General features: G+C 64.4%; 2 protein-coding genes across 2 annotated transcripts; one reads left to right on the top strand and one right to left on the bottom strand.

The window, feature by feature from the left end:
• Positions 1-1,873: 1,873 nt before the first annotated feature.
• On the bottom strand, positions 1,874-9,700 carry CNTNAP1 (contactin associated protein 1). The gene is made up of 24 exons (XM_054281451.1): positions 9,590-9,700; positions 8,471-8,572; positions 8,151-8,344; positions 7,926-8,073; positions 7,539-7,742; positions 7,287-7,471; positions 7,063-7,206; positions 6,532-6,793; positions 5,994-6,143; positions 5,755-5,926; positions 5,561-5,667; positions 5,332-5,451; positions 4,987-5,190; positions 4,705-4,861; positions 4,436-4,563; positions 4,159-4,326; positions 3,863-4,081; positions 3,546-3,785; positions 3,236-3,472; positions 3,000-3,127; positions 2,797-2,890; positions 2,460-2,693; positions 2,290-2,337; positions 1,874-2,204 (listed from the first exon to the last, which is right to left on the bottom strand). Exons 1-24 carry the CDS (start codon positions 9,666-9,668, stop codon positions 2,014-2,016), a joined length of 3,915 nt encoding a protein of 1,304 aa, XP_054137426.1. The 5' UTR covers positions 9,669-9,700; the 3' UTR covers positions 1,874-2,013.
• Positions 9,701-11,658: 1,958 nt separating this feature from the next.
• Positions 11,659-13,841, top strand: CCR10 (C-C motif chemokine receptor 10). Its single transcript, XM_054281627.1, has 2 exons — positions 11,659-11,764; positions 12,759-13,841. The coding sequence occupies exons 1-2, from the start codon at positions 11,753-11,755 to the stop codon at positions 13,839-13,841; spliced, it is 1,095 nt and encodes a 364-aa protein (XP_054137602.1). The 5' UTR covers positions 11,659-11,752.
• The last annotated feature ends 1,570 nt before the right edge of the window (positions 13,842-15,411 follow it).

Below are 15,411 nucleotides of genomic sequence, written 5' to 3'. Positions count from 1 at the left end.
CCTGGGGATAAAGGGGAAATATTCTCTGGCAGGGTGAGGTTTGGCCTTGCACTCCATGCAAAAAGGAAAGAAAAAAGCACTTTAAACTAACCCCCAACTGGTGGCTGGGCCCTGTATTTTGGGGTGGAGGGACTGCAGGCATCCCAGGTGTCCTGCACCTGTCAGCACCTTTGCTGGGATGTTGCTCCAGGGCTGAGACAGGGCAGGCTGGATGGGGCTGGGCTGACCTGAAGGTTGGGGCTGTCCCCTGAGAACCTCATACACCACCAGCCTCCTGCCTGGCCTGGTGCTGGGTGCTGGGCTGTGCTCCCGCTGTCCAGGGCTGGGTTCCCAGGAGGACACGGGGGGCCTGACTGAGCCCTGACCTGGCTCCAGGGCCCCAGCCCACTTCCAGCTGTTTATTCCAGGAACACACAGATGTGCTGGGTTTGCCTGGGAGCCAAGCCCTCCCTGGCCCAGCCCTCACCATACTTTCCCAGTCCCCTGCCATGGCAGGCCAGTCTGTCTATCCTTCCTGTTGTCCATGATGGGCCCCCTGGAGCATGGAGGTGTTTAGGTGTGTCTGGAGCAGTGCTTGTATCCCAGCACCTGCCTGAGCCTTGCTCCCTGCCACCTCCATCCAGCCAGCTCCTGCCAGCCCTGCTCTTGCCTAAGCGTCTTCTGCCACTTTGGCCATATCTGCACTATGCCAGGCTTGTGTCTGTGGTTTGTTGACGGTGAATAATGGTAATAATAATGCACTTTAAATAACATGGCTTGTAGCCTTTGTCATAATAAAGTGGTAGCAAAGACCCTCCCCTGCTCCTGGCCTCTGTTACCCTGGGCACCAGCCTGTCCCCACACTGTCCCCAGCCTGCTGGGCTCTGCCCAGCTGTCCCCAATGTGGCTCCCAGGGTCCAGGGGGACAGAGTGACCCGGTGCTGCCAGTTGCCTGAATCACACTGGCTCAGGGTGGGAAGGGGGCAGAGGTGGTGGTGGGGAGAGCAGGACATGAAGTGTGTGTGCAGCAGCAGCTGAGCTGCCTCTAGCCCCGGCTCCCTACACCCTCCCTCTCACTCTGGGACCAGGAATTGCTGCTGCCAGTGTGGTGCCTCCCTTGGTGCAGGCTGAGCCAGGGTGGGAGGAGAGGATCTGCCCAGGCTGCCAAGGTGAAGGCTGGGGAGTGTCAAATGCCATCATTCTGCCTTTATTTGATTATCTTCACATCTCATTCAAAAGAACAGACTTTTTAAAAATAAAGTGCCCAGTGGAGCCAGGCCTTTGGGTAGATAAATGCATATCTGTAACATTGTCTTACCACAAACACAGCAAGTGAACAGGAGCTTTCCCTGGGCTGGAGGTAATCGGCAGGACTGGCACTTCGTACAGAGAAGTAGCAAACTACAGACCACGTACCACGACACGCGGGGGCCTCCCTCCCCCGGGAGCTTCCGCTTGGTTTTTTATACAAACCGAGAGAATAAAAAAACCAGAGTGTAGTAGAATATCCAGCAACAAAAAATGGTAGAAAGGATCTGTACCTGATTTATGAAAGCAGCATCTCAGCAAGGTGCGGTGGCGGCATGCGCGGCGCCGGTGTTGGAGTATTGCTGGGCAGCGCGGCCGGGCGCGGCCGGCGCTCGTGGCTCTGTGTGGCGCTGGCGAAGCGAGCGAAGCAGCGGGTCAGCTACACGGGTGGCAGCAGCAGAGGGGTGCCCCCGGCCAGAGGGAGGGTGGGCACCGGGTCTGGGGCTCCCCTACACAGGCCAGGCAGGGTTTGGCAGCTGGAGGCCTCCGGTGTGGGGGCTGTCGGTGTATCTGGGGCGAGCAAGGCTGGGGCTCGGCGGATCGCGGCCGCGCTCCGGGACCGGGTGGTGGCGGCCATGGGGAGGAGGTGGCGCTCGGTCCGGTGCCATTCGGTCAGTCTGAAGGCGGGTGTTGGCAGTTCAGGTGTGCTCGGCCTTTTGGTCCCGCGGCGCTCGCTCATTCCCGGGCGGCTCCCGGGGCTGTGAGCCCGTCCCACCCCCGGCCCCATTAGTCCCCTCTCGGCTCCTCCAGGATCTGGGGCAGGTTCTGTTCCTTGCGGGCCGCCGGCGGTTTGGCGGCACCGCCGTAATCCTGGATGGCCTTGGGCTCGTTGGTGTGGTAAGAGCCCTTGTAGCGGTGGTGGTAGAAGTAGAGCAGCACCAGCAGCCCTGACAGCAGCAGGAGCAGGAAGATCACGACTGCGGGGAAGAGACGGCAGTGAGGGATTGGGCAGGGACCACAGGGCTGTGCCAGTGGGGAATGCCAGCCAGAGGCTTCACTTACACCCGATGATGATCCCAATCCAGCCATCGTCGTGCACGTGGGGGAACTCTGCAGAGACAGAGGAGGCAGCTGAGACCAGGCTGCAGCAAGGTCTCATGCTGGAGCTTCCCTTCTGCAGCTGGTGCTTGACCAGGGCTCCATCCCCACCAGGGTCCCACCACAGCACCCACCTGTGGCCATGTACCAGGGGTCCATCTCAGGAGGGATAAGGAGGGTGCTGAGGGGGAGCATTGAGGCACAGCTCGACTCCACCAGTTCTCCCCGGATGCTGTAGGGCCGCAGGGGACTGGTGGGGTGGAAGATGGCTTTGAGGGGCACGAGGGTGTTGAATTTCACCCCTGAGAGGCAGCCTGAGAAGCCAGGTGTGTTGTAGCGCTGGATCTCGGGGTCAATCACGCCAGTCTCTGTGGGGCCACAGAAGGAGATTATTCATCCTTCTCAGAGGGCAAGGGCCATGCTGTGCAGAGGAGACCCCAGAGACCCCAGCATGGGCAGGACCCAGCTCACCCATCACACGACCCAGGTACAGGTTTTTGGGCGAGTCCAGCTTGCTGTCCACAAACAGGGAAAACTGCTGCTCCATGACGGGGAGATAGTCCACCTGGGAGGAAGGTGCACAGCATCAGTGCCCACAGAGCCACCCTGCCCATGCCCCCTCCCAGCCTGACCTGAAGCCTCCAGACCCCACTGGGAGGGTGCCCCAGCCCAACCTGGGTGTAGAGCGTGCGGTGCAGGCGGGTGATGTTGACACGGTGGGGCCGCCCGTCTGTCACTGGTTTGTTGGTGAGAGTGAAGACGTAGGGGCTGGTGCCCAGCTGGTAGCGCAGCTGCAGGCTCCCTGTGGGCAGCACAGGGCTGTCAGCAGGGCTGGACTCTCAGTGGGCACATCCAGCCCATCTCTAGGCTTGGAAAGTGGCACCCACAGGGCAGGGGGCCTTGCCCTCACCATCATCCTTGATGAGCACAGCCATGTAGTCCTTGACGAAGGTGCTGACGTAGAGCAGCACGGCAGGAGCTGAGGTGGTGCTGAAGCTGAAGCTGACCTCCTCGCTGGTGAGGTTGTAGCCGGGCAGGGGCTGCCAGGGGCTGCTCACAATGCTGGCAAACTCCCGGGCGGCGTACAGCGACATGGGCAGGATGTTGTACCGCACCCAGGTGCCCTCCTCGAAGTACCCACCGATGTCTGCGGGAGAGCCCGCGGGGTGAGGGGAGCGCCGGCTCCTCGGCCCTCCCAGCCCGCGGAGCGCTGCACTCACCGTGGTTGCAGAAGGGCCCGGTGAAGGCGGAGACGCTGCAGTTGCAGGTGTAGTGGCTGTAGCGCTCCACGCAGAGCCCGCTGTTCTGGCACGGCACCGGCGGGTCCTGGCAGTAGCCGGTGCAGTTGACCCGCACGCCCTCCGTCTCGTTGGCTTTGCCCTCCAGGTTGAGCGTGACCCCGTTCATCCGCAGCCCCCGCAGGCACCCCAGGAACGGGCGCATCTTGTGCTCTGCTGCGCCTGCAGCGGGGCCCAGACTGAGTGCCCTGTGGCACATGAGGACCCGGGGGTGCAGGGACGTGGCCAGGGGCTCTCACCAACATAGAGGGGCCGGTCAAATTCCAGGCGGACGAAGCTCTGTGGGGGGAATGGCCGCACCACCCAGGGCAGCTTGTCCACCCGCAGCCGGGCCAGCTTTACGTTGAGCTCAGCCTTCACCTGGTGCCACTCATCGTCGTTCCAAGGTACCACCGACCGCACCGTCAGGTTCTCGTCCCCGTTCCCGATGTCAAATATAAATGCCACGTCCCTGGTGGCTGCAAGGACACGGTGCTGAGAAGAGGCCCCAGCCCTTCTGTCCCCAGCAACCCTGCACCCTCTGCCCCCCCCGTACTGTTGAGCTCAATGCGGATGTAGTTTCGGTAGCCTGGGTTCTCCAGGAAGACTCCAGACTGGGCAGTGGTCTTGAAGTAGAAGGAGATGTCCAGGCTGTGGTTGGCTTGGAAGGTGGGGAAGATCAGGGCTGCGCCCCTGTTGAAGGAGACGGTGTTCCAGGTGTTGCCTGTGGGGAACAGGAGGGGCAGTGAGGGGTGGGCAGGGTCCCTCCATGTGGGACACCTCCATGTAGGCACTCTGCAGGCAGGGGATGTTCTGTGGGGCCGCTCACTTACGGTCTCCATAGCACCGTAGGGGCCCCAGCACGAACTGGGCTTCAGAGCCAGTGCGGTTGGTGTCTCCAACCACAACCTGGGTGACGGGCAGGTGGTCCACAAAGGTCAGCAGACCCTTGTCTGTCCTCCTGCAAATGTGAGCACATCAGAGGGGCAATGAGGTGTTCCTGTCCCTTCGCCAGCCCACAGCCCCGTTACCCCCATCTGAGTGCCCCAGAGTCTGTGCCCCCCACGTCTGCAGTCCCCACCCCACAGCTGCCACCACTCACCAAATTGCATGGTCAGCATCACAGTTGCAGAAGTACTGGGGGTCAGCACAGTTCTTGTCCAGCCCGCAGGCGCAGCGCTGGATGCCCGGGCTCGAGCCCCCCCAGTAGTAGTGCCGCTCATCGTTCCGCCCCATCCAGAAGCTGAAGGGCAGCCCAGCTGCAGGCACAGAGGAGGGTCAGGACACTGTCCCGTGTCACAGCCCTGCAGTGCAGCCCTGCAGCACCGACCCACAGCCCTGCAGTGCAGCCCTGCAGCCCCGACCCCCTTCTCCCGGCGCTCACAGGGGGTGTTGAGCAGGCGGGAGTTGTAGCACTGCAGCTCAATGCGCTGCTCGCAGTACTCAGAGGCGTTGGCCAGGGCTGAGACCTCGGCCCAGGACGCGTTCCAGTACTCCACGGCCCCCAGGTAGGGCTGGTCCACGCTGGAGCCCGTCACCCGCGTGGCGTAGTGACGGTTGTGCCGGATGATGGTCCACGCTCGGTCCTCTGCAGTAAGAGGGGAGCTTTAGGACTTGACCCCTAGGACACCCCCGCTCCCTCTATCCTGTTCCAGCTCCAATACACAGGCAAGGATTGGTTCCCAGGGGCATCCCAAAGAGGTCTCCTCTGCCCTCCTGCTGCCCCCACCTCGTATGTCACAGTACACCGTGAAGGGTTTCAGTGGCCCGCTCCCATCTGGGTCGATGGTGTAGTTGCCCGAGGTCTTCCCGCTGACCCGGTAAGCATCACAGGTTTCCTTGTAAAGGGCTGGAAGAGAAGAATGGACTGAAGGTCAGTGCAAGGGAGGCACCAGGCAGTGTAGGGTAGGGCCTGCAGGTGCCCCTACTGTCCCTGACCCACGGGGCTCCAGGCTCACATTTGTGGCAGGTCTCCCCCTTGTACCCCGTCAGGTCACAGATGCACATGAAGTCATCCCAGGACTGGATACAGCGGCTGTCATGCTCACACAGGTTGGGGGTGCACCTGAGGGCACAGAGGGCTCCTGTCCCAGCACCAGCACAGCCCCCAGTGCCCCCCACTCCCAGGCAGCACCCTCATCCCGGTCAATACCTGTCTGTGATCCCACAGACGTTGAAGAACACGTTGTGGTACTGTGCCAGCCGGTGCAGTGCCAGCAGCTCCACGTCCACGGGCTGCATGTCCACGTTCAGCATCTGCAGGCAGCCGTGGAAAGCCGTCTGGTTTGACCTGCAGCCAGTGACTGAGGCTGGCTTGGGGCAGCCTGCAAGAGAGATGGGGGTGAGCAGCCCCCAGGCACCCATTGCCCCAGACCCCGCCCTGCTGCCCACCTCCAAAGAAGTACTGGCTGCCAGTGCGTAGCTGGAAGGGGTGCGCCACTCGGAACTCGGCACCGTCATCATCGTCAATGGTCACCACAGCTGAGCCCTCCCGTGCCACCAGGTGCACCGAGTGCCAGAAGCCATCATTCAGGCGGTGCCCTGTGCAGAGAGGTGTAGGGAGATAGATTATAAGTAAAGAAAGGTAGTATAGAAAGTAATCTTACCCCCTAAAGAGTACAGCTGGGTTAATTATTAAAGATTAGGAGCAGGCCTGATTTTAACAGGCCACAGCTGTAGCGGATAATAAGAAGAGTGTTATAAAAGAGTGGATTGGTTGGTTGAGGGGAACTGGAGTCAGTTGGCTGCTGTGAAAAGAAGGACAAATCAGTGCTTAGAGGAACTGCCTACGAGAAACATCAAGGAGGTAGGAAACTCTATCAATATGGAACCCTTGCAATGTAATGACAACAGAACTCTTGCAGTATAATAACAACAGAGAGGAAGGTGCTTGGGGACGCTCCGCTGCCAGCCTGAGCCCCCAGCCCACCTGCAGCAAACTCCAGCTTCTTCTTGCCAGGCTGGGCAATGGAGACATTGACCTGCCCCTCGCTCAGCACCATCTCCAGGGAGCCCAGGCGATCGGAGAAGCCGGTGTAGAGCAGGAGGCCCACGGTGTCCCAGGAGCGGAATCGGAAGCTGACGGCCAGGCGGTTCCTCCGCGGGATCCCCGGCACCCGCACGTAGTTGTTGATGCCAGCGAAGGTGATGGGGCTGGTCAGCTGGTCCTGGCAGTAGTGGCCCACGTTGCCCTGGGAGTGACCATGGGAGGGGTGAGGAAGGGAATGTCCCACTCTCATCCCCGCAGTGCTGGCCTCAATCATGCCCAATTGATCCCAATGCCTGGCAGAGCCAGGCGGGTGCCCCAGGCCAGGGACAACCTTGCAGGGTCAATCTGGCACCGCCTGGCTGAGCACGGCAGCTGCCTGGCCCCACATCACCCCACAGCAGCCAGGGTACCCCACAGTGGGGCTAAGGACACCCAGGACAGGGAGAGAAGGAGCCACCCCCCGGGCTGGACCTCAAAGCGAATGTTGGGCCGCCGGTGCCGGGCCAGGTCGGCGACGTTGACCCCGTTGAACATGATGTTCTCCACACAGCCGCGGAAGTTCTGCCGGTACGTGAGGTGCTGCTTGTCGTGGTCGATCACCCCTCCAAAGAACACCTGGCAGGCACAGGGAGGGTGTCACCCCCTCTCTGGAGGACACCATCAACACCCTGACAGCCCCTGCCCTGCGCACCCACCTCAGTTTCCAGGTCAAGCTGGTCGAAGGTGCCGCGGCAGCGGAAGCGTTTCACCTCCCCGTCCAGCGTCAGGTTGACGTAGTGGCCCAGGCGCTCAATGTGCAAGGAGTGCCAGTGCTGGTCATCCAGCAGGCTGCCCACGGCCACCGTGGTGTGGCCCTCAGTGGCGTGCAGTGGGCTGCTGCCTGGGGAGGACCAGCATCAGCCCGTGGCCCCCTGGCCCCACGCCCCCAGCCCCTGGTCCCGGCTCACCTAAGCTGATGTGCAGCAGGAGCTGGGCCTGTTTGAGCTCCACTGTGATGTAGTCGCCCTGGGAGCCCTCCCCGTGCATCAGCACCCCATCCTGCTCCAGAGTCTTGAAGTTGAAGGAGATGTCATCCTCGAAGGTGCTGACCCTCTTGGCTCGGAAACGGTAGGAGATGGCATCGTCCCCGTCAAAGTAGAGCACGTGGGACCCTGGGGAGAGCAGAGCAGCCCCAGCCACGTCACTGCCTGCAGCAGCAGGTGCCCTGGTATGGGGAACACACCCTTCTGCTGCCATGGCTGCAGGGTGTTTGGGCACAACCCTCCCTGAGAGAGCTTTGCCAGAGCCAGGATCCCACCAGGCAGGGCTGCTGGAGCCCCTGGCCAGGTACTCACGGTAGGGGCAGCCATAGAGGCCCAGGCGCAGCCCAATCTTCCCACGGGGGTTCCAGGCCACGGGAATGATGCGAATGTACCGTGCCAGGATGGGGTAATGCAGGTCATGCCGCACCACCCCGCTCTCGTTCACGTTCCCAAAGAATGTCTGGGGATGAAGAGGCACTGTCAGCACCTTGCTGACACACCTCAGGGAGCCCCCTCCCGCGCCGGGCTCCCCCCTACCCAGTTGCTGCCCTGCTGGAAGAAGGGTTTCCAGCTGGTGGGGTGGTCTCCATAGAGCACAATGTAGCGTGTGAGCCAGTCGTAGGTGTTGAAGGTTCCCTGCGTGGCCACGGCGTTGATCCGGTGCTTTTGCATCAGGTCGATCTGGAGCCAGGGCTGTTTGTCGCGGGGGTCGGGGGACCAGCCGCTGGTGCCTGCGGGGGGAGCAGCTCAGGGCTCGCTTGGCACCACCACAGCACCCGACCGGGCCCCTCAGCCCCGCGAGAGGCAAAACCCGGCCGGGGGCACCCCCTGCCCACCGTCCCTGCGGGGGGACTCACTGTGCAGACGGGCGAAGCTGGCCGAGTAGAAGATGTTGTATCTGGAGGAGGCACCGATGGAATAGGAGTAAAGGGGAGCAACGAGCTCATCATAGCAGGGTCCTGGGGGGAGAGTGGAGTTGGGGGCGGCCTCGGAGCACCGAGCTGGGCAGTGTCCCTGTGCGGACCCCGAGCGCTCCCTCGGGCCGGCGGAGCGGCGGGCCCGCTGTGCTCTCCCCTCCCACTGCAGCGGAGCTGACACACCTCTGCGGGCCCGGCGCCGGCACCAGCCGCCTCCGCACTGACGCGGGCGACGGGACCCCCGCTCTGCCCCGCCCCGGCGGGGAACGATCCCGCGGGGGATCCCGGGGGATCCCGTGCGAACCCTCGCGGTACCGGCAAAGGACCCTTCGGAAGGGCCGGGGTCTCGAACCTCTTTCAGGGTCCCTTACCGGGTCGGACGGAGCGCGGGGAGCTCAGGAGCATCCCCAGCTCTCACTGTAGGATCCGTGCTGCATCAACCCCCGGCCCACCGCCCCCCGACTCTGCCCTCCCCGGTACCACCGACCCCCGCCTCGATGCCCCCTCGCCCCGGCCTCGGGGAAGGGGTCCCAGGCGCCGTCTCAGGGGGCCACGGGGAGCTGCCCGGTGCCACCGGGGCCTCTCCCATTCCCGTTCCCGAGCGGCTGCCCCAGCCCCGGTGTGGGGTCGGGCCCGGTGCAGCCCCGCGGCGGCGCTGATCGAGGTGCTGCCGGCAGAGCCCGCCGGTCCCGCGGGGCGTCCCCGCTCTCCGCGGCATCCCGGGGCGTTCCGGGGCATCCCGCGTCCTCGGGGCGTCCCCGTTATCCCGGTTGTCCCGGGTCCCCGGAGGCTGCGGCCGGCGCGGGGGCTGCGGCGGGGCCGCCCCGGGCGGGGCGCGGTCGGCGGGAGAGCCGGGACGGCCGCGCCCGGCGGTGACCTTGGGGACGGCGCGAACGGCGGCAGCGGAGCATCCCGAGGGATGCCGGGGGTGCCCGGGGAAGAAGAGGGGACGCCCGAGGGAGCGGAGGACGCGGGGACCGCTCGGGGATGCGCGGACGGGGCGGCGGGCGCGGTCCCGCAGTGCGGAGCGGCCGCTGCCGGGACTGCGGCCCCACTTACGTGCGAGGCAGCCGGGACCGGGGCGCAGGAAGCCGGCGCAGGCGGCGAGCAGGAGCCCGAAGAGGCGGCGGGCGCTCATGCTGCGCGCCCCGAGCCCCTCGGCGCCGCCGCTCCCGGTGCTGCGGCGGAGCGGGGCCGGCGGCTCCGCCCACGGGGCGGGGGGGAACCGGGCCGGGCCGGGCGCGGCGCAGAGTCCCGGCCGCCCCCGGGAGATGCTCCGCCCGGGAGCTCGATCTCCCCGCTCCTCGCACGGCGAGCGGCACCGGGGCTGTGTCAGTGCGGTACCGGGGCGCGGGGAGGCTGTCCCGGAGCTCCTGCCGGTTCCCCGGCGGTGCCCGGTCCCAGCCGCCGCTCGGGGAGGGTCGGAGCGGTGCCCGCAGCCCCCCCGCAGCAGATGTGGAGGGTTTGTAATCAAGCCGTGGATTAAGGCCTGCAGGTCTCGGGGTCGCCGCTCTCTCCAGTGGTGCAGAAGAAGGGATTTAGTTCGTGTCTGCTCTCAACCACCCCCAGACGCCCACAGAGGGGTTGGGGGGGCTGGTGCCTGCGTGCCCTACATACACCTAGAGCCCCGAGGGAGCAGGAGTCCTGCTGTCCTGGGAGCCTGGAGCAGTCCCGGGGGATGGGGATGCCCCAGCAGCTGCTGGCTCCAAGCAGGAGCAGGAGATTGCTCCAAGCCCCCAGGACAGGGATGCCCCAGCAGCTGCTGGCTCCAGGCAGGAGCAGGAGCACGGCCAGGCTGTGCCCAGCTCTGCACCGGTGGCTCCAGACCTGGCAGAATGTGCCAGGCTGGCTGCCCAGGCAGGGCAGGGCAGCACAGCCATCAGCTGGGACAGCCGGGACCAAACTTCCTTCCTGCCCAGGGAATGAGAGAGAACAGAAAGCCCCAGGTGTGGAGGGATGTGGGACACCTGGCAGCGCACCAGTTTTGCTATCAAGAGCTGGAACTGTGAGCTGGGGACGTTGTCACCCTCCCTCTTGTCCCCCAGACCTGGCAGTGCCCGCAGAATCCATCCCAGGAGAAGCAGAGCCCCCCTGGCCTTATCCGGACACCCCGGGGGCTGCCTGCTCTCAGCCCCACGTCCTGACCCTGTGCTGGGTCAGATCTGTGACAGCCCCAACAGGGACGTGTAGAATCCCTGCTCTGCACCCACAGACTGGGCCCAGGACCCTCCTCCCTCCCCTTCCCCCCAGATGCAGGAAGGCAGCCCCAGAGCCAGCACAGGGCAGAGATGTGCAGTTAGCACCCCTGCACTGCAGAAAGAGCTGGAGAGGGGGAAGAGAACATCCAGCAAAGAGCCCTGGGGATCCCTTGGATGCTGGGGGCACCTGTGCTGGCTGCTCTCCATCCAGCAGCTCCACAGCCCCACAGAGAGCAGCCAGGATCCTGTCTGCAGGCAGCAGGAGGGCCGAGGGCAGGGTGGAGATAAGCCATGGCAAAGACAGCTGTAGTTGGGAGAAAGGGGGATTGAGGGATTATGGAGCCCATCAAGGCTAGGGATCAGTCTTCTCCCCCCTGAGGAGAGGAAATGGGGTCTCTGCCCCAGAGCAACTAATCTGCTTTTTAATGAGGAGCTGGGAATTGTGTTGTCAACAACCAGCAACAGGCGTGCCCAGCACTGTGGGGATGCAGCACCAGGCTGGGAGCCCTGGGTGAGTGCCCTGCACCAGCAACCACGTTTGCCACCAGGAAAAGACAACCCTAGACCAGACAGGGCTCTGCCAATCCTGCCTGAGGAACACCCTGCCCGTGCCCAGCCCACAGCAGCCTCACTCTGTTCATTGTCTCCATTCTCCCTGCTCCTGCAGAAGCCAACAACAGCCCTGGGGTGGGCTGGGGTTTCCTGCATGTGCTGGATGCCCTCAGCCAGACCCTGCTCCCCTGGCTGCCTGCTCCCAGCTTTGTCCTGCACACCCACATGACAGAGACTGAGCAGAGCTGCTATTTCTGTCCCCAGCGTACAGATGTAAAAGATGAACAGAGTAAAAGATTGATTATAGCTCCACAGTGGGGTCACACCTGCCACCTTGCTTTCCTCAAGGCTGGGCCTGTGCTCTTCTTCATTCTCGGTATCAGGAGCTTCACGTAGTCAAACCACAGGTTTGAAAGAGCTGAGACACCAACATCTTCAGACCCAGAGGCCAGGAGAAAGGCTCTGCTGTGCAATGACAGAGCAGGTAAGGGGGCTCCAGGGTGAGGGGTTTGCTGGGAGCCAGGCAGGACCCCCCCATCATTGGCTTTTCTTCGTTTTTTAGTGAGTCCTGTGGATTTAGACTGAAAGGTAAAACCCTGGGGAATCAGGGTGGTGCCTGGTGCTCCAGGTCCTGAGCAGGAAAGGGTCTGGAGGAGCTGCTGGAGAGTCAGCCTGCCCTGGCACTGGGTTCTGATCCCAGCTGTGGCTCCAGAGCAGTTGAGGGACCCAAGCCCAGCTCGGGCTCACTGACAGGAGCCAGAGTGAAATTGCTGATATGAGGCTATGATGAGTCAGAGAGTGTCATATCCTGATCTCCAGATCAGTGGGGTCCCAACAGAGCAGTACCAGGCTGCAGCACTGTCCTGCTGCCCCGAGGGGTGAGCAGCTGGGGGATGGGAGCACTGTGCTCCCTGTGTGAGGCAGGAGCTCCCTATCTGGGAACAGGACCGGGCAGTGCAAGGCTGTGCCCACTCTGGGGTCTCCAGGGGGGGTGTGTGGGGGCTTTGGGCACCTGGGGATGCTGGTGTGGATCCCAGGACTCAACTGCCCAGGGCCATGGCTGGGTGCTGAGCCCCAGAGCAGCTCCCTGGTACGTGCAAGGGGATTCTGTGGGATAAGGTGTTGTGCTGGGGATGCTGTGGCTGCAGTCACGTCCCTCCACCAGCTCTGCTCTGCACAGGCTTCTCAGGAAGCCTCTGTGGTCGCTCTTACACACTCTGAGCACGGCAAAATAAACTGCTGCGGGTGGGTGTGAGATGGAAACAAAACCCGCAGGTAGGGCCAGGACGAGAGACTGCGGCACCTGGGCTGGGCTCCCCGTGGTGAGGGCGGGTAGAGAAGGATTGCCTGGGCGTGCCCTGGGTGTGCCCTGAGTGTGCCCCGGGCTCCCAGTGTGAGGCTGGGTGCAGAAGGGCTGTCCCAGGGGTGGTTCTGCATCCCATGGCCGGGCCACCCCTGCCCAGCCTCCCTCTGCACAGGTGACTCCCAGCCCCATCTCAACAGAGCTGATGGCCACCACTGACTTCTACCCCTGGGAGGACGGGTACTCGGGCGAGGCCAGCATGTTGCCAGAGCTCTGTGAGAAGGAGGCAGTGCAGGGCTTCGCCCGCACCTTCCAGCCCGCCGTGTACCTGCTGCTCTCGCTGCTGGGCACAGCGGGGAACGGGCTGGTGCTGCTCACACACACTCGCTACCGCCAGGCACGCAGCATCAGCGATGTCTGCATCCTGCACCTGGCTCTGTCCGACCTCCTGCTGCTCCTGACGCTGCCCTTCGCCATCCTCGACACGCTGCAGGGCTGGTCCGCGGGCACAGCCGCCTGCAAGGCGCTGCAGGGTCTCTACGCCCTCAACTTCTACAGCGGCTTCCTCTTCCTCACCTTCATCAGCGTGGATCGCTACGTGGCCATCGTGCGTGTGCCGGCCGCCTGCCGCCTGCGGCCCCGGGCTCGCCGGCTCGGCTGCCTGGCAGCGGGGCTGGCCTGGGGGGCGGCCGCGCTGCTGGCACTGCCCCCGTTCATCTACAGCCGGGCAGAGCAGCACCTCGACCTCCGCCTCTGCCGCGTGGCGTTTCCCCGCGAGGTCTCACGGGCAGCCCGCGGTGCCACCAACCTGCTGCAGGTGCTGCTGGGCTTCGCGCTGCCCTGCCTGGTGATGACGAGCTGCTACGCGGCCGTGGCACGGACGCTGCTGGCGAGCCGCGGTGCCCAGCCGCAGCGGGCTCTGCGGGTGCTGCTGGCCCTGGTGCTCGCGTTCGTGGCCCTGCAGCTGCCCCACAGCCTGATGGTGCTGCTGGACGCGGCCGAGCTGCTGCTCCCCTGGGAGATGAGCTGCGCGCAGAGCCGCCGCAAGGACCTGGCGCTGCTGGTCACGGGCGGGCTGGCGTACCTGCGCTGCTGCCTCAACCCGCTGCTCTACGCCTTCCTCGGGCAGCGCTTCCGCCGGGAGCTGCGGCGGCTCGCCAGCGATGCCGGCTGTGCGGGGTGTCTCGGTCCGCGCTGCTCCGGCCGCTCCAGCCCCCGCCGGCGGGCATCGCTCTCCAGCTACCTGGACGTGATGTAGAAGCTCCGTGCCGCGGGGCTCGGTGCCTCCGCCAAGCACCGGGGACAGCCCCGGTGAGCAGCGGGACGCGGGCAGCACCGGACAGCCCGCACGGCGCCGGCACACGCCTGGGGAGAGGGGAGAGCAGCTCCGCATCGCCTGCACGCCCTGCGAGTGCCCCCACTGCCCGGCGGGGCTGCGGTCCCTGCAGAGACCCTGCAATGTCACCGAGCGGTGTCTGCGTGCTCCGGTGAGCCGGCTCGGTGGGTGCAACACCGGGACCAGGCAGGCAGCTGGTTCTCACTCTCACAATAAACCCCGAACGAGTCGGTTCTCACTCTCACAATAAACCCCGAACGAGCTGGTTTCCACTCCCCCAACAAACCCCGAACGAGCTGGTTTCCAGTCTCACTATAAACCCCTAAAGATTTGGTTCCCACTCTCACAACAAACCCCGAACGAGTTGGTTCCCACTCTCACAATAAACCCCGAACGAGTCCCGGTCTCCGAGCGGGGTTTTTGCGGGGCTCCCTGGCCACGGGCACCGGCGGGCGGTGCCTGCAGGAGGCAGCAGAAACTCACGGCTCCTGGTCGCCCTCTGCTCGTCCCCGCCGCTGGAGGGACACGGAGCTCCCGGACAGGGGACAGCAGAGACCCACCCCACGCCGGACAAACCCTCCTTGCGTCCTGCACCCCATGGCGGAGCAGAGGGAGGTTTTTCTCCTTTCCTTGCTCCCCCCACGAGCTCCCGTGCCACGGCACATCCCGGCCCCGAGGCTCTGCGGCACCAGGGTGCTGCGCGGGGGCTGGCCCGGGCCGGACACGTGGCGACCAACGCATGAGCACGGGCTAGGACATGGCGAGCGACACTCGCCCCACGGGCTGGCACACGGTGCCGAGGCCGTGTCCCATCACCAGGCCTGGCTAAGGAAACGCTCCACAGTGAGGGAACAGGACTGGGCTTGGCTGTGGTGCAGCTGCTCACGGAGCCTCCCAGCAGAGCTGGGCATGCAGGGAAGAATCTCCTGGTCCTGCTACTTCCTGCTCATCCCCTGCCCTGTTTGGGATTAGCCCAGGGCTCGGCTGGAAGAAGCCATTCCAGAAGCTTCACCTACTGCTGGGCCAGAAGGATGTTCCTGCTGACTCAGCAGCTGCAGACGTGGGGTGATGGGCCTCTGTCCCCCACAGCCCTCGGTGGGGATCAAGAGCCAGATTCGGGCAGTTCTTGGCCACACAGCACAGCTGCCCCTGCTGCCTGTGGTCCGGGGTGGTCCCACTCCAGCCCTCCGATGTCCCCACAGCTGGTGGCTGGCCTGTCTGCACAGCCGGCCCCACACCAGGGGCTCAGCCCCAGGCACAATCCCGAGCCGGCTGCGTGGGAGGGGAGCTGGCAGCCGGAGCTTCCTGCCTGCACATCCCAGCAGCGACAAGCTCCCAGGGACGGCGCTGACCCAACAGCGGAGGCACAGCCAGAGCCTGGGCTCCCAGGGCTTCGGGAGCGGGACCAGGGCCTGGACACTGCCGTGGCACCCATGCCCTCTGCCACTGGGCAGAGCCGGGGCTGAGCTGAGCCACACAGCTGTGGCACCAC

Source organism: Melozone crissalis, unplaced genomic scaffold (assembly GCF_028551555.1).
Source record: "Melozone crissalis strain CALT ecotype California unplaced genomic scaffold, PUWL_Pcris_2 ptg000032l_1, whole genome shotgun sequence".
NCBI classification, from domain to species: Eukaryota; Metazoa; Chordata; class Aves; order Passeriformes; family Passerellidae; genus Melozone; species Melozone crissalis.
Note: the sequence above shows the minus strand (reverse complement) of the source record. Positions and strands in the feature narration are given on the sequence as shown.